Raw genomic sequence first — 25,791 nt, 5'->3', positions numbered from 1 at the left:
TTCAAATATCACTTTTCCATGTTAAAAATCTTTTCCTGAAACAAGAAGGGGAGAGCTGAGAAGAGCTAGAGAGCACACACAAGAGAAACTATCTGGGATGGTAAATCATTAAATCCCTGTTCGAAAAACCAGAGGGGGAGGAGGAGGAGGGAGAGAAATCAAACTTGAAGTAAAATGCAAATTTGTCACTGGAGTGCAGGCCTAACATTTGTGCTGGAATTTATGAATAATAAATATGAATAAATAGTAAACATGAAGGGATCAAACACTGCCATTGATGTTTACTTGTGGTTAGCCATCTCATGGACAACTGCCGTATTTTACACTTTTCTTTGAGATTCTTTTCCATCTGACATCTTTATTTTCATTAAAATATACTCAATACAAGGCATTCTCTCAGTGTAAATACAGGGTTCTGATCAAGCAGAAAATTTACAGAGTCCTCTATGTCACGCAGAGCCTGGCTATTTTTCTGCAGAAGGCCAGCCCCTGTCCCCAAATACAATCCTTTGCATCAGGCAATTGCAGAAATTTGAGAAAAAATGTGGGTGAAGAGCTATCCTGGACCTGTCCTTTTAAAACAAACACACTTCCTTCCTCTTCTCCCTCCTACTTTAAGGTCACATGAAAAAGGTGCAAAAATACACACCCAACTTTTGCAATGTGCAAACTATGGGCTCAGTCATGAGCCAGTCTACCCACTCCAACCTACAAGCTACCCACATTACCCTGGCTGGAGGGGATGACAGATGAGTAGCTGCCATCTAGCTGCCACTTCCCATCCTGCACAGGTGAGTGGGTGGAGCCTCTGATTCCCAATTTGGTTCCTCCTGGGACAGTGCACCTGTGGGCTGCCCCTAATCAGGAGAGAGTGGAAAATGGTGATCTAGTGCTATGTGCGCAAAAGGGAGGCCAGGTGCTAAAAATATACCTATGTACCAGTACCAACTTCACTTAGAGACATCTGTCCCTCACTTTCATGGCACAAAATTCAGCCCCAAATGTTTTGCTTTAAAATAAAGAAATAAGTGCTATGGTGCAGGAAACTAATTTAAAGTCAACTCAGGAGTTGCTCTTATTACAAAACAGAACAAACCACACAATAGCCTTCACTTCAAAAAAATGCAGCATTTGCTTATCTGTGATAACAGCAGTTTTTCCCCCTACTAGCAGCAATGCCCATCCTGGGGGAAGATTCCCAGAACGGATATGGGAACGGGTCCTGTACAATGTCAACCCTGCAGGGATGATACAGTCACAATGGCCCCTACTGCCCAGGACTCCCATAATATTTTTAATAGAGCAGTGTCCCAGCCCCATAAGAATGTTATATTATGCAACTCATCCTCTCTTAACCCAGATTCCAGGCTAGATGCAATTCTACTGACTTCAAGGAGCTACATTAACCTACACCAGCTGAGGCTCCAGCCCTCGGTCTATTTTTGCAGCAGGGTTGGGGATACGGGATTTGTTGGTACTGGTTAGCAAACAGTGATCCACTGCATTAAGTTCCAGATAAAATAATAAGCTCTATCAATTGCAAACAGTCCCCAACCACAGATCATCATTTGCTTATAAATTAAGACTCTGCACCTCTCGCTTATCTACCCTAATGGCTTAATGTCAGGAAACAAGAGCAGGGGAATACTGTATTATATTTTTGACCTATGGACTTTTACAGAGCCCTCTGCCTCTGCTAATAAGGAACCTCCAATCCAGGCAGAAATGTAATCCTGCCACGGCTTCTCTTGTAAAATGTTTAGAGGCTACTAATAAACGAGGACAGTGACAAATGCTTTTTTACTGCAATGAGGATTTTTTTTAAACTTCCCTGTTTGGGGTTTATGAGTTGAAAATGTTTATGCTTTTAACCCCATGTTGCCCATTCCAATACAGGAGATCAATAGTGTTTGGACAAAGCAATTGCTCACAAGGAATGATTTTAATGAAACAAGGGATCTGAACTAGGCTAATTTATTATTCAACTTCTGATGGAGACCAAGGTTCACATGCAGCTTCGGATAAGAATTTTTGCAGTGTTCAACGGACGAGGCATAATGAGCCTGGCTGATGTAAATCAGCATAGCTCCAATGAAGTGCGATGGAGCTATGCCAATTTATATCACCTGGGGATCTGGCCCAATATCCCTGACCTATGTTACCATTAATAATTTCCTTTTCTTCTGGTTAACTGTACTTGTACAGAGAATGAAAACTCACACACCCAGTTACATCTAAGGTACCATTTAAACTGTAAATTATAGGTGGGTACGAATAGACTTAGTGCACAGGGATAGAACAACTTCTGCCACAAAACCAGGTTTTTTTTTGATAATCTAAGCAGCTTTCTGGAAACTGGGATGTTGTGGGAAGGAAGTAGATCACCCAAAGGAATGTTGAATTCTGGACACACTTTTAGTGTAGTATAGGATTAATGTTGGCTGTTCCCCCTTATCTAGGGACAGTGGATCAAATCATGCCTTAAGTCATGAGGTGAAATTCATTCCTGTGTATAGGACCAGCACAGTGCACCATTTAAACCCCAATGAAGCCTCCGTTCCCCAGCTTTTTTTTTTTCTTTGAAAACATAAGTGATCTATAGAGCTTGTGCTGGCCTCCTGCATGGGGAGAACTTCACCCTTGAAATTCTGCTCCCTACATATCTATTGGGATATTTTATATGGAGCTTATTTCCATAAGAACTGAGCCAATAAGGCTGCTGCCAAGAGCACAGCGAGAAAGATTTGTCCCTAAGAAAGAATAAACTCAATCTGATAGGTCTTTTCCATCTCTAATTATGATCCTATGATTCACCTGTGCAGCATCCATTAATGCTAATGGGAGTTACTATACTGCAAGCATCAAGAGAAGAATACAAACCTTTGACTTCATTACTGAAATTCGAATTCATTAGCACAGGATACAAAAGGGTTGTCCTAAATACACTCTTTGTTATATATTTTCATGTTAATATAACCATTTAAGTGTATTATACCCTGAAGAGCAGGAAACATTTCTAGCCTGTTTAAACACATTTCCCACAATTGGGAGCAGAACTTTGTCTCCCCTTATGCCTTTGACAACAGCTGTCTTCAGTTTAATGGGACTTTAGCAGACAAAGCAAATTAATCCAAAGGTGACTTTTCTATCCTATTGTCAAATCTTAAGCAGACAAATTCAAATATTCCATGCCATGTAACTCAATGCAAACCCTGTGTCCAAACTGAAACTACAGCAATGAATCAAATCATCACCACATCCCATGCAAAATCGTGTCAATCAGAAAACTGGTACTTGGACTATTCTGGCAAAAATCAAAAAAAAAAAAAACACACCAGAAATTATAGCTGGGAAAGATAAGATGATATTCCAAACTGATTTGATCTGACAAAGGGCAAGGTTCTCAGGATATTTCATCTTAGCTTTCTCTTACCAAAATGAAAGTGAAACAAAGCCATTCATCCTCAGACCCCTTCTTGTGAAGCTGGCTCAGAAGATGCTGTTACTGTTATTGTAATGAAAGTGCTTGTTGATTTCAGATGAGAGGCAAAACCTAGGACCTCTTGCCCAGATGTGGTCCGTTAAGATCCATGGCTCTTTGTACAGTGGACAGGCATCCAGGCCAAATTCCACTTTGGGTCATTCCATTCTGCTGCCCTGAGCCATGGAATTTAGTTACATATGCTGTTGTTCACTATTAAACAGGTGTTGTGACCTACCCCAGATGTGGCTGCATTTAAGTGGTGGTGTAACTGTTCTTGTACGTGCGAAGCATGTAAGATGCTTCAAGTTCCTTTAGGATAGAAGCTGCTACAGAAATGTAAGGTTCAAGTTTCTACGATCTCATTGTAAACATCAGTTAAACACTTTATGCTTTCAAGAGTGATAGGAGAAGTAGGGACAGACAGCTTCAAAGGCAGGGAGGGAGTCTCAAGCATGTTTGCTACTGTGCACACCCCCAGATCCTTGGACAAATCAAAAGTCCCCCACCCCCAGGACACCTGGCCCACTTAGTATTCTCCACTCTGAAAGCAGAGCTTTAGTCTCAGCAGGCAAGCCAGACTCTAGCTCCTGTTGGAGCTGTAACACAGTAACTTTGCCCTTCCAGCCAGCCTTTGACTGTGAAAGGAAGGGGTCAGCTATTTTGGGGTGATATAAGAACACTGGGAGTGAATCTGGGGTTTGCCATGTGGAGTGAAGTTAGATGGTTTGGATGGTGGAGGAGTTGGAGGGGAATGCAGTATGTTTTTTAACAGCGCCAGCTGCAGCCTCTCTAGGGGACTGAACTGGACTGGCCCATCCCAACTCAGCAAGACGGTACCTTTTGTGGTGGGGATCATTAAGACTCCATTTTAAAAAGTACAAATGATGTCTCTAGACCTTATAGGTGCAAAAGTAACCCGCAGCATGTGAATTGGGTATACGCTGATGCCAGTGTTTCTGAGTCTGCAGACTTCCTGGATCAATAGCTCTGAGAGGTGTGAACAGCCCCTCTTCATGGTAATGGAGAATTACCCCAGAAGACTAATGGTGATAACTAGAATATCTATATTGTGAACTCTCCATGAAAGCATGTAAGCAACCTACTGTAAATAGCACTTTACTCTGATATCATGAGTAGGTGGAGCTTAAATTGTGAATGAAGTTTAGGGTAGTACTGGCATATTTTTCATCCAGTTCAATCCTTGTGACCTGCTGGGAATGAAGCCAGTCCTGAAGGAAGGATTGAACTTGAAATTGCTAGTGGAAGGGCAGCTTGGAAAAGTTCATAATTCCAGGATTTTGTTCTGATAATAACAAGCTATGTGCTTAGCCGGAACTTTTTAGATGATAAGCTCTTTGCGGCAGGGACTGTATATGCCCAGCACCTAGCCCAAGGTGGCCCTGATCCTGACTGGGGCCCTTTGTTGATGCCACAATACAAATAAATTACTCCGACACCAAAGATGAAACACAGCTTTGCATGCTTAGCATGAAAAAACTGTTCCTCACATTTTTCAAGGACATCATTAAACTTCATTATTATCCAAATAATCAAAAAAGAGTATTCAATAGAACATGCAATGGCCTGCCTACTGGAAACTTACAGCCTGTATCTAACAGTGGTCCTCTGTTGTCTTTCATGTAAATATTGTTGGGATATCAGCCAAAGCCTAGGGAAGTGAGCTTCACCATAGTGGATGGGAATCTCTAGTGTCAGATACTGTCAGCCTGACTAATGAGACCCACAGCTTGCCAAAACCTACAGCCTAACTGTCTGTTCCAGCCACTGAATATGCTTAGAAACCCAGTGGCACCAGCCCAACAGTCTACAGATCCCAATCAGCTATCAATAGCTTAAGTGTAAGTGATTGTGTATGAAGTATGAGCCAAATGTGTTTCCTTTTTCAGTTTTAGGACCTCCAGAACTATTAGTGCACCAGTAATGCTTGCATGGAATTAATCATATACGTACCCACGAGGCAAAACATTATGAGAAGCTCTTTGTACTTGTTAGAAATACACAGCTCTGAACTCGAGAGAGCTGGCAGGGTTCCCAGCACAATGGGGCATTTCCCACTATTGAGTAGTACTGGGGGAATCCTCTGTTACCGAAACTGCTTTTCCCTGCCATTACACTAGCCCCACGTTACGCCAGAGAAGGTGACTGTGTTGGTTTTGTGCTATTCCTTTCCTATTCTTTTGCTTTAACCCCTTTGTTTTGGGTCTAATACAGTCTCTATTTTTCACACTAGTGGCTTCCTCGGTCTAAAGAAGTGGAATATTAAGTGTAAATACATGTTCCCTGATTCTCAGCTGCATCCCGTAAGCCCTAGATGCAGCTGAAGGGAGGTAGCACAAAAAAATTTGCAGCTTCCTGATCCTGGGGCCAGTTTGACATAAGCTGCTCTAAACTGTGCCAGCTTCCAACAGGCCCCAGGGTCCATTCTGGCATTGGGGAGCACAAGGGCATTCTGGAATGCCCTCTTTCCCCAGCCACATCTTTTACTCTGGGGGCTAAAAATAGAGTATGCAAGCTCTGTGTCTCCCTAGGGCTATCCCTATGCCAGTGAAAATCCTCAGCCGGCTGGTTACGCTGGCTTTACGGCCTCTTTGGATATATCTACACTGCAAAAAATAAAAATTAAAAAAAAATCAACATCACCATCACACATGCACGGCAGCAAGTCTCAGAGCCCAGGTCTACAGACTCAGGCTCACACTAAAGCACTGAAAATAGCCCTGTAGACATTCTGATTTGGGCTGGAGCTTGGGCTCTGAAGTCCAGGGAGAGGAATCCCAGACTTGCCACCAAAAGTTTGGAGTTTTTTTCAGTGCAGACGTATTCCATCTCCAGAGCAGTGCAAAGGAAACTGAAAGGACTGGGAAGCTGGCCCATTAAATTCAGCAGACGATTAGTTCCAGCAATTGAGTTTATCCTCGTAAATTAATAGCATGACATTATATCATATAAATATATACATAAAGCCAGTATGTCGTCATAGGTCAAACCTGAGACCTTAATACAAATCCAGGGGAAATTACTTTACCAATGAGGTATGTCACAAGCTCAGCTCCCAGTAGCCTTGGTGCAGTCCCTCTCTGACTGATCATACTTTCAGAAGGGCTAAATTAGCTAACCGGTTTCATGTTGTAAACCAGAGAGGTATGACAAAACAACTGAACAAAAGAAATGAAAAACAATCACATTTTTATAATTTGTGTAAATATTCTGAGGAAAACAGTTGGCTCCACAGTGGCTTTTGTAGTTCCCCAACACACAGATGGTGCAAGTTTCCCACAAGGAACCTGTCACTCGGAAACTATATATCATCATTCTGGTGTCAGAAATGCACAGCACTACTGGACTGAGATCAGACCTAGGATGGTGCTTCTTTTTTAAAGCCATGAAGAAGAAAACAATATATGTGCTGACCTTTGGTTCCAACAGCTATAAGGGGGAACTGCAGATTCAAGTCTTCCTGGTCACCACATTGTACTAGGTCTTGATTATTTCTCTGACAAGATCCTTAGCTGGTGTCAACTGACATAGCCGTACTGAAGTCAATGGAACTACACCAATTAACACTAGTTGAGAGTCTGGCCCTCAAAGTTCAATTTTTCATTTTTCCTCCTGTCTTGGAGTCTCAGTTCTCCTTTATCATAACAAAAACTAACCAGTCCCCAATTCCATCTCTCTTCAACTACTGAGGTCCAAAAACATTTGTAATGGATGCCAACTCCTGGGTAGAGTCAGACCAGCCTAAGTAAGGAGAGAAGACTGTTTGGAATCTAGATCACTGCTGGTTCCCCCCCCTACCTAGTTCCAATCCTCCTCTCTTAGCACCAAAATCTGCATGTGCACACACGCACATGTGCGCGCACACACGTGTGAACCTTTAATTCTACTACCAGCAGAATTTTCACTAACGCCAAAATATGGGTTCCTGACCTCTTACTGCGCTCCAGATTTTAGGACCAGCACACAAGCTCTTGCCTACTCAGTCAGCACAGCACAGATCTGCCACAAAATTGCCTTCCTTCAATTTCAACAGCAATTGGGAGAATAGAGGGTAGATGCTAATGACCTCCAACATGCAGGATTAAAGTGGCTTACGGTCAGCAAGGTGATCATCTCACTCCACATCTCACCTCTCAGTATGACTTCAAGCTATTTTTGATAATGTTAACCATGTAGCACCAATCCAGCTATGGGTAGGCAAGATGGAGTCTATTTGGCCTTGTACATCTTTCACAGAAACACTAGCTAAGTTCCAAGGACATCATCGTTATTTCTGGTGAAGATGTAAGAGGCAAACAGAACCCAGCTCAACTTTCAGATTCGAAGCAATATGTAACACTGACAGCTAGAAAAACATCTTTTGCACTGAGCAGATTTGAGCTGGAATCATAGAGTTAATAAATATGGAACCCCACAATGTTATTCAGACAGTCACCTTTCTGACCAAACCTTTTAAGCACCACTGGAGTCTGAAGACCAGCCGGCCAGAGTCCTAATGTAAGTCCTAAACACCACTAGTAACTTAGGCTGGCTTCCATCGTATCCAGATTGCAGCACTGCTGTAAAGGAATGAAACAGCACTGAAGTAAGCTGGTATAATCTGAGAGTTTCAAATACACTTAGTTAAAGGAGGAGAGTAAGCTTCATTATATTCAAGATCACCTCAGCCCCTTATCCTGCATTCCCCATACAGGCAAGGCTCCCAGTGAATCAGCAGGCATTTTAATGCTATCTACCACACTCCAGGAGAGGCAGGAATACAACCCTCGCAGGAAAGGAGTTTACTGTTAATGCTGGCAAATATTTTAAGTTTGCATATGTTCCTGTGTACGATGCCAGCTTGATTTTCCCTGTGTGTTCAGTGATAGGGCTGCCACTTCCAAGGCAGCAAACATGGTCCTGTGGAAATTCTGCTTGAGAATCTCTGCAGGGAACCTACCTCATATGCCTCCTCCCTGTCTGTGGTGTACAGATGTAAGGCTGTCTCTGCCACTGTGCACTCTCTTCATTTCAAAAACACTTACACATGCAGGATACATTAGAATTAAAAAACCATTAAACCTTGGAAAGGAAAAATTTTGACAGGATGTGTAATATACTAAGTATAATTAATTAAATTGGATGAGCCACAAGGGGGGATGAGAGAAGAGAGGATAGAGACTGTTCTTGGAATTGGGATGCTAATGCACTAACATTTTGTGTGTCATTTAGTCAGGGCCATCCTTAGCCATAGGCAAAACAGGCAGCCGCCTAGGGCACCACTAGGTCTGGGAGCACCACTCTGCAGAGAGGCTGGACAGATGGGAAGCAGTGGAGAATGTAAGAGCAGGGCTGCTGGGTCCTAGAGAGAGCCGAATGCAGCACAGTCTGAGGGAGGGGATTGGCTGCTGGGGTCTCTGGGAAGGGGTGGGGGAAGGAACTCACCTGTGAGTGTGACTCTTTCCCCCGGCATGAGGGCTGTCAGGGCTGGGTTGGGTGAGGTGCTGGGGGAGAAGGGGGAGGCTGGCTGCCTACCTGCTGAGGAATGACAGTAAAAGTAACTCACTTCCTCGCAGGCAGCCAGGATTGGAATGGTCACACATGGCTGGGCTGGGGATAGCCAGATAGCTTGTGTGAAAAATCAGGACAGGGGGTTGGGGTAGGGTGAGCAGATGTCCCACTTTTATAATTTTGGGGTCTTTTTCTTATATAGACTCCTATTCCCCCCCACCTCCCGTCCTGATTTTTCACACTTGCTGTCTGGTCACCCTAGGTGGGGGTAATTGGTGCTTATATAAGACAAAGCCCCAAATATTGGGACTGGCCCTATAAAATCAGGACATCTAGATCCGGTCACCCTAGCTGGGAAGTGCGTCTCTCCCCTGGACTGGCAGTGATCCATCTCATCCGGGGGGAGCTGCACAGGGCAGGATGAGCTGCTGTGGCTCCATGGGTGCCCCGTCTCTGAGATCAGATGCTGTGCTAACTTCACCATGGTCTCTTGAGCTGGTGGTGGTGCCCACTGGCGTGTGATCAGACCTGAGGGTTTGCTGCTGCTGTTGCCATTCTGTACCCCAAGAGGTGGATTTTGAGGTCCTGCAGTTTTCCACCTATCTCCTCCTCTACTGCAGCTGTTGGACCAGCAGGCGGGGGAGAAGGGGTGAACCAAGCATGAAAGCAGTACTGTGTTGCCATTTTGATTGTCATTGAGCAAATTTGTTTGCCAAAAATGCTTGCTAACAATCCTGAATTCAATTTCAATTTTTTTTAATCGATATCTTAGCCAAAAACAGAAAATTAAGTTGTTGACAATTATTTGTGACAAGTTTGGTATGAGGAAGGGAGTGGGCCAGTTTTCATCAGAGAAACAAAAAATGTTGACTGACTTTCCTATAGCCCTGTTACTGCTAAATAGAGCCCTCCAACAACTGTAATATGCTCATCTCCTTACCAGTGTACAGAGCAGGGGTTGGCAACCTACGGCACATGTGCCAAAGGTGGGACACGAGCTGATTTTTGGTGGCATGCAGCGGTGGGCTGAGCGGCTCAGCCCGCCACTGCTCTAGGATTACGGCTGCTGCCCCATTGCCACACGGGGTCCCGGCTGCCAGCCCCACTCAGCACCTGCTGCTTGGCTGGGGACCCTCAAGGAACCCCAGGCTGGCAGCAGGCTGAGCAGGCCAATGGCTGAGACCCCAGCTGAGCCACTCAACCCGCTGTCGGCCTGGGGTTCCATTCACTCAGCTGGCAGCAGGCTGAGCAGGACTAAATTCAATGAAATAGGAAAACAAGAGCAATTAATGACAAAATGCAAGAACCTAGAGCAGTGGTCCCCAACCTTTTTCGTCTGGCAGGTGCCAGGTGAAGGACCATGGTGGCAGACGAGCATCAGACAAAATGCCGTCAAAATTTGGCAGCGACGCCTCTGGATGACGCTGCTTATCGGCGGAAAGCAGTGTCATCCAGAGGCGTCAGTGCCGAAATACCGCCAAATTTCGGCAGCATTTTGGCGGATGCTCGTCCTCTGGCCAGTACACAGGTGCACTGAGAGGCTTCTGGGGGCGCCAGGGCGCCCGCAGGCACCTCGCTGGGGATCCCTGACCTAGAGAGCCTCCTGAAGCACGGTGATCATTTTGATTAAATGGACTTGAACTGTACGAAGAATTAAGTTGTTGCCACATGTAAAATCGATGATGGACATTGTACAGTTTATTCATACCCGCAAACTTGTTGACATATATCCTACATTGCCACTCATATTCTACTGACAATTCCTGTAACAGTAGCATCAGGAGAACGGAGTTTCTCAAAACTAAAGCTCATTAAAAACTATCTCTGCTCTACAATGAGTCAGGAACACTTGATTGGTCTCGCTATTCTTGCAATCAAACAAGACATCACACTGTCTTTGTCATACAATGACATTCTTATTGATTTTGCAGCCAAAAAAGCCAGAAGGATTGCTTTAAATTAAAAATGAATCCTTGTTTCAATACCTCTTCATATAAATTTCCAATAAAATGTTGACAAATTTAAAAAATTATATTATTTGCATCATTCTGTCAAATCAGAATTTCTTCTATAGTGCTACTTTTTAGGGCTAGTTCATCAGCATTACAGTGTGCTTAATTAAGTTAAACTGGTTTTAATAACATGCATGTGGCAAGTTTTCCAATACTGCAAGCTTATGTTTGTATTGCTAACAGCAAGATAGGCACAGGGGCACCAGTTTAACAATCCCGCCTAGGGCACCATAAATCCTAAGGACAGCCCTGCATTTAGTAAGAAATGCACTAGGAATGCAAGAGACCTGGATGGACAAATGAGGCTTTGAGTGATTGTGGAGAATGGTAGTAGCCAGTTGGGCACCTAGAATGAAAAGGAAGAGGGTGATAAAAAGAACTACAGGCAACTAAATTAATAAAAAATGATAATGAAGGCTAGAGGGGCAAATAAAATGAAAGAACAAAGTACTGGAAGCAGTAAGTTCTTTAAATACAGATACATAAAAGCACAAAGGCAACAAGGACCTGGAGATAGGAGCTGGAAAGTTACAACAAATGAGGTTAATAATATTGCAGAAGGACTAAACGCATACAGCACCTTCTCATCCTTATCCTCAGTAGTCACAAAAGTAGCAGAGATACATTTCCCATGTTTGGAGGGGCAAAGTTATAACAGGCTTAATAACTGCATCAGCAGAGATAATTAAGCAATTAGAACTGCTGAAAGTTGACAAAGTGCCAGGCCCAGACGAATTACTCTCCAGAATTCGAAGGCTAGAACATAGCAAATAGGAAAGCCTTTGGTAACAATGTCTGGTAGCTCCCTGAGTGCAGAGGAAGGAACAACAGACTAGAGGGTTGCTCATTTACTTGCCATTTTGAAATAAAAGATAAAAAAGGGAAGCTCCAGGAAATTAGAGGCCTTTAAAAATGCCCTCCTCGGCTGTGTGTGAGGGTGACTGGAAACTCTAATTATGGAGAACATTGCTAAACATTCAGGCACGTACATACAATTCAGTGAGAGACAGCCTTTGTCAGTTAGAAAGGAAGAGCAGATTTAATGGGGGTGTGCATTCCTAGGTGGTCTTGGACAGAGTTACTGGAAAAATTGTTCATCCTGTGTGAGTCCCACCATGGCGATTAACATTGCCTGAGCTACATTCTTCCTTTACAAGCTACTCTACCTTACACAATATCCTGAACAATCAACCATTTTACAGACTGATGGTATGTAAGCCCAGAAGGGATCAATATGATCACCTACCCTGACCCGCAGCATAATACAGGCCATTGAATCACACTCAGAGAGCCTAATAATTTATGGTGGAACTAGGCATATATTTTAGAAATACATCCAAACTTGATTTAAAGTCTCTATGTGATGGAGAATTTATCACACCCCTCAGGAATCCACTTCAGTAGCTGATTATCCTGTTAAAAACTTGGGTCTTATTTACATTTAAAATTTTTCCCAGAGTTAAACTTGCAACCACTATAACGCATTATTGTCTTTGTCTGCTAGATTAAAGAGCTGTCTAATATCTTCTCCCTGTACAGGCACTGGGAGACTTAGTCTGTGTTGCACTAATGGGGGAAATGAACTCCAGAATCAAAGTATCTCCACTGAGAATGTCCTGCTTCCAAGCCCCCGAATTCAAATCAAAGACTGTCAGCTGGGGCTCTCCAACTGACAGCAATGCTGAGATGGTACATAGGGAGAAATGTACTAGTGGCTTCCAAGGGCCCGATACAAACCCAATTATGTCAATGGAAACACTGCCTTTGATTTCAGTGGGCTTTCAGTCGGGTCCTAAGAAAAGCAGCTACAAGACAAATCATATAGTGTTTTATACCCAGAAGCTTCTGCTGCTGTCAGTTCCTGGGGTAGAATGGTCTAGGAATGGTTGCAGTAGGGGACCTTCACCTACGAAACTTTCATTTTCTGTTTGCCTGAGCTAGAGTATGGCAGCCTTCAGGGACCAGTGCAAGGCACATCTATTCAGCAAGGTTTCTGAACAAGTTTTCTAATCATAATGTACAGAGATCTACAAAGCAGTAATCAGAGAGTTTGGACTGAAGTAGCAGAGGTCATTTGACTACCCCATATGAATGGAATTTTTCATTGTAATTGCATATTTTTAATTAATGTTAAGTTCTCAGATGCTACAGTGATGACTGTTGTTTATAAATACCTGCATAAATAAATATATTCCCAATTAAAGAGACAGAGAGGGAGGGTGAAATAAGGCAGGATTTCCATTAGATTTCAAGAGAGCATTTGATACAGCTTTCCACCACTAGACAGAATGGCTTACCAAAGCACAGTAGTGTGCTGAAAGGAAAGAGCTGATGACATGAGTTAAACATTTCTTATAAGACAAGAAACAGTGTCCATGAAATGAAATAGCTCAAGGCAGAATGATGTCACAAATGAGTTATAACAAAAGGCTGGTACCAGGGACATTTGTGTTTCCCTTGCACATAAATGAGTTAGATATGGGCATGGTTACATGTGTTAACAGCAACACTGGAGGGCAACAAAACTTTGAAACAAGACAGACAAATTCAGTTTGTGTTGAACAGTTCAGACTGCTGGGTTAACATGTGGCTCATAGAATTCCAGAGAGACAAGCTCTATTGCAAAGTAAATAAGGTCTATAAATCAATAAGTCTTCAGGACCAAAATTAAACAGAGAATCATTTCAGAAGACGCACACGTCAGAACAAATGCAGAAAACCAAACCCGAGGGAGTTGCAAGATAGCGTCTGTACAGCCTTATGTCCCCTTAAGATGGTTTCTGAGGAGCTTAGTTTAAAGAAACCAAAAAAAGCTAGGCAGAATGAAGCACCAAGACGCACACTGTGATTCAACTGAAGTGTTCTGGTGAGCAGAACTGTCAGTGACACAAATAACTCAGCAGGCAAACCCAAATCGTGAAAAATAGCAAATAACTGAATGTCCAGTACATATATAGTGTCCAATACTAGAGCTAACTATACAAAGCTATTTATAGATTTCAGTAATTTACCTAGCACTCGCAGGAGTGCTTGTGGCTCCCTGGCCTTTTCTGATTTACTGTTGTATTAGGTTTCAGCTTCAGCCTTCTAGCCAAATTCTCCTCTTCCAAACATGAGATGCCTCTTCTATAACTTCTCACGGAGCTGTATCCTCTGACCCAGAAGCAGCTGATTTGAATTGAGAAAGATATTTCTTTTCTATAACAAATCACAGGACTCCTCCCCTTGATCAGAATTGGTTTTAAGTATTAAAGCAGCTAATTGGAGGGAATAGAGAGGTGTGCAAGCAGTGAGGGCAGAACCTTCCACTCCACTCACACAGGGTGTGTTCACTCCCTTGTATCCATACACTTCAAAAGAGTGAAATCCAAGCAGATCATTAAAACAGGAAAAAAGGATAGAGCAGAATTTTAAGGCATGAGTTGCTACCCATCATATAATGTATGCAATACAGTAACCTTATGTGCTCCAGTCAATACAGGAAGCATGCAGCATGGTGCATTTTGACAGACATCTACAGGCTCTTCAATGAGACTGGAATATTCAAAGGAACCAGAGTGAGTACCCACCTCTCGTATTTCAATGGGATCAGGGCATCTAATTCCCTTAAACTCCTCAAAAAAACCCACAGCCTAGATCTTTTATTGCTCTGTGATAGGTCACTTAACTGCAAGTGAAATGTTTCCTTTTAATTTACAGCTGAAAAATCTAAGCCACACTTATGCACTCATCTGGCAAGGTGCTGAGCACCCTCAACTCCCATTAACTAAGAGCTGAGGATGCTCAGCACCTCGCAGAATCAAACAATGGATCTCATTCTCTATACCTTACAGCTTAACACTCAGACTGTAGCCCCATAACACTCATCCCCAGCACACGTTGGGAACTGCACCCCCACCTGCATTACAGGGAAATCTGTAGCCTCTTTCCTTAGTCATATCTGAATTTTGAAACCTCACAAGACAAATTATCACAAGATGATTTGAGACCAAGATTTTAGAATAGGAAACAGCAGAGCGCCAGACAGATTGTGCACCTGATGGCCTAGCAAAATGATCCACAGCCAAGCATGAGTTATGCTCACATAAGGCAAAGAGCTCCAAACAAGGCAAGTAGAACAATTTTTTTCTCTGTTACAGCATATCCAAGCAATTTTCATCTCCTACTGTTTAAACTGAAGAGATTATTTTTGTCATTTTTTTCATTCACTTCTCCCCTTTTCCAATGGGAATTCACACAGGCAGGGAGAGATTTTTCATAATATTGCTCCACTGCACAAAATGCAAAACCACCCACTTCAGAATTTCCATATTTTGTTACACCTTATAGACTAACAGATGTTTTGGAGCATGAGCTTTCGTGGGTGAATACCCACTTCGTCAGATGCATGTACATGCATGTACATGCATCTGACGAAGTGGGTATTCACCCACAAAAGTTCATGCTCCAAAACGTCTGTTAGTCTATAAGGTGCCACAGGATTCTTTGCTGCTTTTACAGATCCAGACTAACACGGCTACCCCTCTGATACATATTTTGTTAGTTATTGGGCACAGATCTAGAGCTCGATACATCACTATGTAATTTCAGTTTTGTGCATTCAGTGTATTGACACCAGAGTAAAGGTGAAGTAGCAGAGTGGTAAATTCAAGTCACCTGGTGCTAATGTCTGCCACTTGCAGCCTTCTAGAGCTGAGGTGAGACACCAAAACATGGCATTACCTTAAGAAGCTAGTTAACCAATCAATCAGTCATTCTGCAAGCCACAACTGCTACTGTATAAAGGCAGAAGGTAAAAAACAAGTAAGGAAAAATACACAGAGGCTATTCCCCATAAAAATAACAACAGGAAGATGCTTGGGCTTAGAAGGGGGAAAATGTACAGAAACTACCACGTCCTATAGCACTGTTATTTGTAGTATGGCCTTCCAAGCCCTAACCAAAATCAGGGGCCCCTTATGCTACCTACTGTAACCAATACCTAATGAGAGAGAGTCCCTATTCATAATCTAAACAGACAAATGGTGGAAACAGAAACAGAGGCACTGAGCAGTGAAATATTTGCCCAATGTGAGACAGCAAATCAGTGACAGACTCACAAATAGAATCCAGATCTTTCGATTCCCAGACAGTGTCATATCCACTGACTTAAGAACTCCAGATTCTGGAGCCCTTACTCAAGTAAATTTCTCCCACTGAATTCAATGAGAGATTTGCCTGAATACCCAGTGACTAAGGGCTTCACAAGTTTTTCATAATTCTGTGACCTGTTTAAAATCATCTATCTTATATTCATATATGCTGTATAAGAAATAAATCTGAGACTCCCACTTGAGTGGCAGCATATCCTTTAAGATGGATAAAAGCTGGACGCTCTCTTTACTGTGTAGAGTCAATTACAGCAGTTCTGATTTTTATATTGTTACACAGATCATTTGGTAAAAGCTTAAGCAGAGCCCTGCAAATCCACATATATCCACGCATCACTTTTGCAGATCGAATGTTGATACAAATTTTGTATCCATGCAGGGCTCTAAGCTTAAGAACAAATTCAGGGATACAGTTCCCTTCTGTAAATTGCAACATTTTTGACATGTATTATTTCAGAATATTGCAGATTCTTGTTTGTTTATCCAATGAAGGTGCATTTGTTCTTCTCTACAACTTTGTTTATAATGGAAATATGTTACTTTAAAGAACCCTGAACCAGGCAGAGTCCATGCCTTTTCTCTGCTACACTTGTTTACTGTACCAATTTTGCCATGGGGAATAAAATCAAACATCTGATTTACACTCAAGTGACCATGACAAAAATAAAGTCTTGTTTAATGGAATGAAAGGCTGTTACTGGCCATGGCATCACTTCAACTGCTGATGGCTGTTGTGATCAGACAGTATTCAGCTATTGGGCATTCAACTTTCTATTGCCAGTGTGAACAGTATGTTAGCTCTTGTGGTTATGGGACTATGGTGGCTGACAGTTGAAAGTGTTTTTGGTCAAAGCCATAAGTCTTTGGAGACCTGATCCAGGGTAAAGGTGATGTGGGGCATTCTCCCCCAACTGAGCAAATAAGGCTACTTATTGGTATTAAATATCTATGATCTGATCTCCACACAGATCCGTAGCGAAGGTGACAGAGTTTTCTATGTATAAGACCAAGAGAACATTCAGTGCTCCTCAGTGGAGTGTGATGTAACTTACAGATGGAACACTGCGGAACATGATATTATGCTCATATTGAGAAGTCTGTACAGAATTGTATCAACATTATCAGCAGACTTTGTGGGTACGTGTTATGGGGCACACTCACCATCATGCTTCAAGGTGTGATGTTGCAAGAATCTGCATCCATAGCACCACCTGTAGGTCATCTATCTCTGCACATAATTCAGTCCTGCTGAGAAGCATCTACTAGCTCAAATTAGTAAACAGAGTAATCAGCAAATCAACCCTTCTCTGAGCTCCTCCTTCAGCTGCTCCAGAGTCTTCTCCGCCAGCTCCGGCCTTGAGCACTGGCCCCTCGGAATGAGCCTCTCTGAGGTCTCTGCTCTCTTGCAACTGCTGGCTCAGGCCACTTCACAGTGTCTCGCTGCTCCCTGTGGTTCCTCTCTTCAAAACAAACTCTCTCTCCTTTTATGGGGCCCAAGTGTACATTAAGTTATCACCGGATGCCTCCCACTCCAACCCCTCTGCCTGAGAAGCAATTAATTAGGTACATCTATTGCACCTCTGCCATAATTAATAAACTCTTAACCCTCTTCCAGCTCATGATGGAGTTTCACCCCACCACGGTGCAATATTACATAAGCCAGAAAGTGGTTTAACTTGATAGTGACTGGCTTGTGAACAGAACTCTGGTCTTTAACTACTAGCACTGTGATATGATGTACTGAAAATCAGCAGAAGCTGCAGCTCAGTTCCACCATCTATAGTGACTATTCCTTTAATAAAGGGCCCTGTGTTTTACTGCAGCAGCAAAATTGATGCAGGTTGCCATGGTAAGTACACATTTTCTTATTTAGTAGCACAACAAACAGCTTTGTAAAGTTCACTGATTTCGGAGTGATTTCTCACCCAAAGAGCATGCCACCCGGGTTTCGTAAGTCACCTGTTGTTTAGTCAATCTGGCAATTTTAATTAGAATAAATTTTACAATCCCTCAAATGCAACACTTTTTGTTGCCGCACCACCGGAATGTAGAGACATCTGTAAATTATACAGGTTCCAATGACATTTTTTTTCTCCCATTTTAATTACAGTAACATTACAGCATTAATCATATGAGCCTCCCATTAAACAGCAGCACAGCCATCCTCAATCATAATTAAAGGGAAAGGCCTGGCAATTGGGAGCTCTGGAGTTGATCATATTTCCTTTGAAAATTGTATTTTAACATAGCAATTCACACGTGGTAGTTTTATTTGGTTCTAATTAGTGTCATGAAGGAAACACAAAAGGTTAATAAGAGATCGTTGGTTTGTAATGCAAGTTTCCTGGTGCCAGCCCCAGCAGTTCAGTCAGTTTTCAAACTCATTAGCTATGTAGATTGATTGCAGTCTAAGATCAGCAAGTGCTCACTTGCTATGTTAACAGAAGGCTCGTTTTTATTCATACACCTACCCTACTGCTAAATATGAAACAGATTACTTTAACCATTACCACACCTCATTGTGGTGATAGATTGAATGAGTTAATATTTTCCTTAGAGGTGACTGGGAAAGGGCAAAAAAGGAGTATGTGCACTTTTTGGCTTGTTTATGATGGAGAACGAAGCCACGAGTTGTTTGTTTATCTTAGAAATATCAGAAATACCAAGTCTGAAGAATACCATGCATCTGAAGAAGTGGGTATTCACCCACGAAAGCTCATGCTCCAAAACGTCTGTTAGTCTATAAGGTGCCACAGGATTCTTTGCTGCTTTTACAAGTCTTATCTTCGTGATTTTTGCAAAAGGATGACTTGGAGGACCCAGAGAAAAGGTTAACTGGACTGTAACAAAGAGATCTTTTCTTCAAACTGTGCACTAGGAACTTGAGTTAAATAGACATTAACAAAAGCAAATACAAAACTAATGGGTTTAAACCATTTGAATAAAAATCACTACCCCTCTCATTTAAGTTTTGCTCCCTTTCTCTCTCCAATTCAGAGATCTCCAGAGATTCATTCTAAAACATAAGTTGGACAAGACCTACATTTTTATTTAAAAAAAAACAACAGAGGGGAAAAAGTTAACTAAGAAACCACACAAACTTTCACATACATCATTAAGGAATTTTCCTTTGCAGGTGACCTTTAATAGATGGAAAAATCACCAGTATGTTCCAATCTGGAGGACTATTTCCTGCACATACAGGAAAATGGGCTCAATTATCTACAAGATCTAACTTCTATGACCTTGGATTGATTAATTTTAGTGAAAGAGATATTCCAAGAGTGATCTTTAATACGATAAGGTTGAAAACTGAGAAAAGCCTTCCAGAAAGCCCAGGATATAAGATATGATTTGTTACCCAAAGAAAGGGGGATACAAACCTGTTTATTGTTTACTCTGTTGCTTTAAAATCTGATTTTATATTTTTCTATAGATATTTCAGTATCTCCTTTTCTTCACCTGACACCATGTTCCAGTGCAGGGTTTAATCAAACTGTACATGTGGAAATTTAAAAGCTACTGAATATACAAAGCTAAGAGAGAAGTAACACAGAGCATCCATTAATGCCTACAAACAACTCTACTGCCCTCAGGATTCTCTAGTGTCTACTAATTCCTCCACTACCTTTGAGATCAACTGTTGGTAAACCTCAGATACCCCCCTATGCGTCTCATGCACAGATCACTGGCATATTAAATGAATGCCACCCCAAATGACTACCACCCTGGCCTGTTGCAGCAGAAGTTAAATATTTTACAGTCCAACAACTGGGGGTAACCTGACCCTGCTGCCCAGCTCTAGCTTTTCAGATTCTCAAGCGAGGCGGTTGCAGTCCTTTAACAATCTGAGTTTCCAGTTTGGCTCCCTGTATCTGAAGCCTGCAGGATGTGGAAGCAACATTAGCCTTTTTCACAAAAGGAGAGTAGGCAGTTGGGAGAAATGTACACACACTTTTCCACTAAGTACAAAAATAGCCTTGTCACATCAGCCATTCACAACACACACTAGCCCCTTTCAGCATTACTCCAGTGAGACACGCTGAAGGCTTTCACTAACATAGTACTTCTTAAATGATAACCTATTGAGTATCCAAAGTGCAAAACCAACAACCAACTCCCTTCTTATTCTAAAACTCAGCGCAACCACATTCCACAATCCCTTCTTCCTGGGTTTCATAATTCATTCACAAGCTGGACTGCCCACTTCCAAGCTAGCCAGAACACACTACAGCTATACCATTGAGCTTGTATTTAAGCTCTTTTACTAAATGATCAATGTAATAATACATAAATCAGAACCATTACAATAATTGATACTTCATGGCTGTTATCCATCTTAAGGAATATACTGTCACTGAACCAGGAGCCTTAGATTTCATTTCTTATACCGCATATATGAATACAGACAGTAGATTTTTTAAACAGTTTTTTGTTTTGTTTTGTTTTTTAAATGCAGCAGTGCTTCTACATCCAAAGTCCTAGACCAGAGGTCGGCAACCTTTGGCATGCGGCAGGAAGCAGTGGCTAACATATCCCTCAGCCCGCGCCGCTTCCTGCCGCCCCCACTGGGCTGGAGGGGCGAACTGCAGCCAGTGGGAGCCACGATCGGCTGAACCTGCAGACGTGGCAGGTAAACAAACTGCCCCAGCCCGCCAGGGTGCTTATCCTTGCGAGCTGTGTGCCAAACATTGCTGACCCCTGTCCTAGAGTATATCACTCAAATCTTCATATGGGTACAAAAACAGACGGCATTAACTGACTTTGCAGTACAAAAGACACCCTGGTATAAAATGTCTGTTTGAAACAAGGACCAAAATCAACAAGTTATGTCAGCTATATATATAGAGATACCTATGGAAATGAGTACAGTATAAGAACCTGTATAGGACAGAATAGGATCTAATCCTGCAAATACTTATGCATGTGAGTTATCTACACTAAGGCCTCTTTTCCACTGCCAGACCATTGTAAGTGGACCTTAAATTGGGAATAAAAATGTAATTAATTTCCACTCAAAGATCCCTTGACGCTCCCAGCGCAAATGACTACCCACGCATGCATGTCTGCAGGATCAGGCCCTTAAAGATGATGATATTTTCTGCCACTCTTTGCTGCTGATTTGTTACTAGTAAAATAAAAAGTGGTGCTTTTAGAATCAATTATCTGAAGATACACATGAGTGAACAAAGCAGTTTATCAAACCCCTTCACCCTGATTTTTAAAGCTTTTCTATTATTGCTATAGTAATTTCTACCACAAACTTCCTATGATTTGTGTGTGATTATTCTAATATTTTTTCCCTCAGATTCTATTTTTATTATAAACAATGAATCATTGCTTCTTTGAGCAAGACACTGTTTCTTACAACAGATGTTAAAAATATTGACCACGAATGGGAATTCAGATAAGTTTGAAGTCTCTGTTGCAGCTAACAAATATTTGAAGTAGTCAGTTACACTTTTGTTTCTAGATAAGCAAGTGTTTCCATGTCTTATGTTTTTAAAATACATGTATGCTTCTGGCTCACAACAAGGTGAGAAAAAGTAACTGAAGAGATCTAAATATTTCTCCATATATTTTATACACACACACACACACACACACACACACACACACACACACAGAGAGAGAGAGAACTAAACTTTTGCAACTAATATGTTTGCAAGAGGACGAAAGCATTAAAATAATAAAAAAAAAAGACTCTGAATGAGCAAGGGAGAAATAACTACATGAATTGCAAAACACTATATCTAGCCTCAAAAATGCTAATAAAGGTCCTTAGGGATCTAATCAACCTCTTTGTTGAAGTAAAGACAAAACTTTTTGACAGCAAATGCTATTCTGATAAAATGGAATTTTCAATTACTCTATGAACATCTGGTCCATGCTACCATTTATGGAACAGAGCACCACACTGCCTTGCAATGTCAGAAAATATTCCACACCACAAATTTCCCACTTTGCTGAGAGGAATGCATGTTAACAAGCTTCAAAATCAAAAAAACAAACAAAAAAAAAAAACATTCTGCCACTAGCATTGTAACCTGCCATTGTTTGATTGAGGCCTTTTCTCTGCTGGACTTTTTGCACCAGTAGCTACCTGATATTTCAAATTCAGTATATGATTCATTGGTGGAAATCGTTTACTTTGTGTGGAAATTGTGATTTCCACCAATGCTTCATATACTGAGCTGAAACATCAATGTAGCTGATATGCACCTTCATTAGAGGTCTGCACTAGTACCCTGGAATAAAAACTGGAGTGATGCAACAGTGAATTAGGCATTCTACAGCACATTGTTATACCAAAGGTGCAACCGCAGTTAGGTGCAAAAGGAATCAGTTTCTTCAAAACCTTATTTTTCCAAACAAACCTGCTATGTGAGCATTCAATTGATGAAAGAATTGATAAATAAATATGTTGACTAAATTGCAAAGCCCTGCATCTCCAGAAATAAACAAATGATTAAATTGCAGTAGGTAAATTCAGTCGAGAAAGGCAAAGAAACGTTAGTGTGAGTGTTCCTATATGTTCCATTTGGTATCAATTAGGAGGAAAAGGAAAACAATTCAGTGTGGTAATGAACTCCAAATTGGGTGCATATTACAGCAATTAAAGCAATCTTTTCAACTGATGAATTTATAATTAATAATTAAGATCATGAGGTAAAGAGGGACTGGGCATGCTTCTGACTTCTAAAATACGCTAGCAGCAGAGCTCAAGATAATATTTCTGACCACATGCTGCTACCCTTGACCTTAGGATCTGCCATTTTAGAGGTGATACTTTACTATGGGGTACCTACATGATTACCAAAGGAAAGGGGGAAAGGCATTGACTTCTGGTGGAGTAGTGCATGCTCAGCACCTCTCAACTTCAGGGTCCAAAGCCACACAATTAAAGGGACACTGTCAAGTAGTTCAGGTCACACATTTCATTTTAACAAACAAAACAAAAACAAAAATCTAGGACGGGTTTAATAATATTATGGACCTGATTCCTTTGCATCAGCTGAGGTGCAAGAGTACAAGGCAGGGCAGAACCAGGATAACTAGCAAATGTTCTGATTCAGCACCTCTCAGCAGCAACCTTCCTACATAACCCTGCCAGAACTAAAAGGTGACCTCCCGCGCCCCGCCCCCCTTTCTTCACACAAACTCCCAAGTAGGGAAGGGGTGTGCATATGTGGGGGAGGGGGTGGGAGTAGTACACACTGTTATCATTGCACTGCATGCATGTCATTCAGGAATTAATCCCTCCTGAGTGCAGCTTCCTCTATAGAAACAGGAGGGCTGAACTCTGCACATCCCATACCTCCCAGAGTGTATTTGGCCTATGTGACACCACTCCTGAATTCTAGCTAAAGCTAGAGCAACTGGCTTTATGAAGCTATCTTGCACAGGGACTGGAAGAGAGTGATGACATTTTCCCTCAAGTTATAGGCAGACTACTGGGTCCTTAGCCCACTGAAGTCACTACTCCTACCTGTGACATGGAGTAGAGGGTCTTTGTCCCTCAGCAGCAGGTTCCAAGCCAATGGACCCTTTAGTGTCGATCCTGTGTCCTTACCCAATACACCCAATCATGCTAACATATTCACAACCAGCATGGAGGTCAACTCCCTACCAGCACAGGGATGCAAAGCCCTTCCCCACCCAGAATGGCCAATCAGCCCACGCCTTCTGACTGCTAAGAGTGCCAACAGGTGCTCCATGGTAGAGGGTTTAATCTACAGCTGCCAAGACAGCTTTTTAGGTTATGGACACATTGTGCCAGTACAGGACTGCTTGGTAAAGACAGAATCTATTAACAAAGGTCTGTCCCAACTGAACTCAATGAGAGTTTTGCTACTGACTTTAATTATCAGGCTGTAAGCTTTTACCCAGGCTTAAGAATGCTGAGTGAGAGTGTTCAGGAGCCTGCCTCTCCAAGAGCACTATAGGCAGAAGCTTGGATCAAATTTTGTCTACTCCTTCCTGCAGGAAATATAAAATCTCAAGAATCAAGATGTGCCTAAACAAGATCCCACTAATCCCCATCGCTCATCAAAACCCCAGAAACAATCCTATACCCAGTAGTGTATTTTAAAGGTTAAAGTTCATTGGGCCTTCAGGATAGCAATTGGTACCTTGTTAGAAGCTCCTAATTTTCAGAAGCACCCTTGATATCAAGATGGTTCATAGGCCGTAAAGATTTATGCCAATAAGGATCTCACATCAGCAGATCAAGAGTTACCCAGAGTGGATAAGGAAGACTCCTTAATCCTTTGGATGTCTCATGAACTCTGTAAGAATGACTATTACTACTCTTGTCTAATTACCTTGATTTTCTTGACCATTTTCTGCAGCCTAAGTATCAGGGCAAGGCACAGCCTCAATGAACGAGTGAGCTTCTGACAACGTTCCTCTTCCTTACCTTCTTTTTTAGTATCTGCTACAAAAATTAATGATTTTGTGCATCAACTCTTGTTGCTGCTATTCTACAACCATGCTGATGACTTTCCAGGCAAGATCCCATTCATTCCTCTGGGTTAAACAGTCTTCTGATCAGTCAGTCTGCCTTTATACCCACCCCAGCCTGCCCTAGGGCAGGACATTTTCCAAAGCCCTTTTGACCAAGAGAAGGGATTCCCTGATCACCTAGTATTTGGTTTCTCCATCTATGTTTAGCTAGGCCACTAGAGCCATATTCCCTGCCTGATGAAGAGGAATTGTTTGCGCAGCTGCCAGAAATGGAAATAGTAAGGCAGATTACTTACAGCTCTAGAACACTTATGTAAAACTTCGCTTCTTGCCGAGATCACCAATCCTGAATAGTTTACTGGTTCAGGAGAGTTCCCACTAAACTAATGACTGGGTTTATATTCCAGATACTTGAGGCCTGATTCTGATTTAATTTAACCACATGCAAATCACAAGTTACTCCATTGTAGTGAAGGGAGTCACAGTAATCTAAAACAAATGTATCCGATTCAGATTTTTGATTTTTCAGTGTTATTACTGGAAATGTAGAGAACGCTCAAAACTGTGCAACAATTGTGTCTGTAGGCATGTAACAGAGAGCCAGATTCTGCCACCCACACTCATGTTGAGCGGTACCTTCCCAGATGGACCATGTGTCTCATCAGCAGCCAAAAGCCCAATTATTCCCCACTCAGCTGCCAAAGCCTCCAACTTTCCCCCTATGATCTCCTCTGAAGCAGTCATGTTGTCAATTCAAAACTCTGCGGGACACTGAAAAGTGAAACCAAGGAGAGTACGTAGAATAAATGGAAGAGAATACCAAAATCAATAACACAAGGAGCACTGACTGGTTCTGTTATTCATTTTCATAGTTGATTCGGATCCCCAAACAAAGCCACCACAAAATTTCCAGCATGCTGCATCAGCGTGTCACAGAATCCAGGGGCCTTGCAACAGAACTTGGGTCCATTTAGCTGCAGAGAAGATGGGGCCTCAGATATGTGTTATTATACAGTGTGTACCCACCTTTTTATAATTGGAAGCAGCAACACACGCACACAGGTGCCTAGTTTTTGGAAGCTGTAAATGCCAGAGGAGACAGACGTCAGGAGAAAGTTAGAGCAGCCACAATACTTGCCCAACCACGTTCTGAAACGCGCAGCTGACGGTG

The 25,791-nt window shown here is 42.1% G+C and overlaps 1 protein-coding gene across 5 annotated transcripts in view; it reads right to left on the bottom strand.

Annotated features, from left to right (window-relative positions):
- The window catches only part of PCDH19 (protocadherin 19), a 124,711-nt gene that overhangs the window by 17,355 nt on the left and 81,565 nt on the right, over positions 1 to 25,791 (bottom strand). The window contains exon 5 of one of the 5 annotated variants that reach the window (XM_030575082.1): positions 25,647 to 25,700. The exons of the other annotated variants lie outside the window; for them this stretch is intronic. Coding sequence (XP_030430942.1) covers positions 25,687 to 25,700 — 14 coding nt within the window. The 3' untranslated portion in view covers positions 25,647 to 25,686. The remainder of the gene's footprint in view (positions 1 to 25,646; positions 25,701 to 25,791) is intronic. 5 annotated transcript variants of the gene reach the window in all.

This window comes from Gopherus evgoodei, chromosome 9 (genome assembly GCF_007399415.2).
Source record: "Gopherus evgoodei ecotype Sinaloan lineage chromosome 9, rGopEvg1_v1.p, whole genome shotgun sequence".
NCBI lineage: Eukaryota > Metazoa > Chordata > Testudines > Testudinidae > Gopherus > Gopherus evgoodei.
The sequence above is the reverse complement of the archived record's forward strand: the minus strand, read 5'-3'. Positions and strand labels throughout refer to the sequence as shown.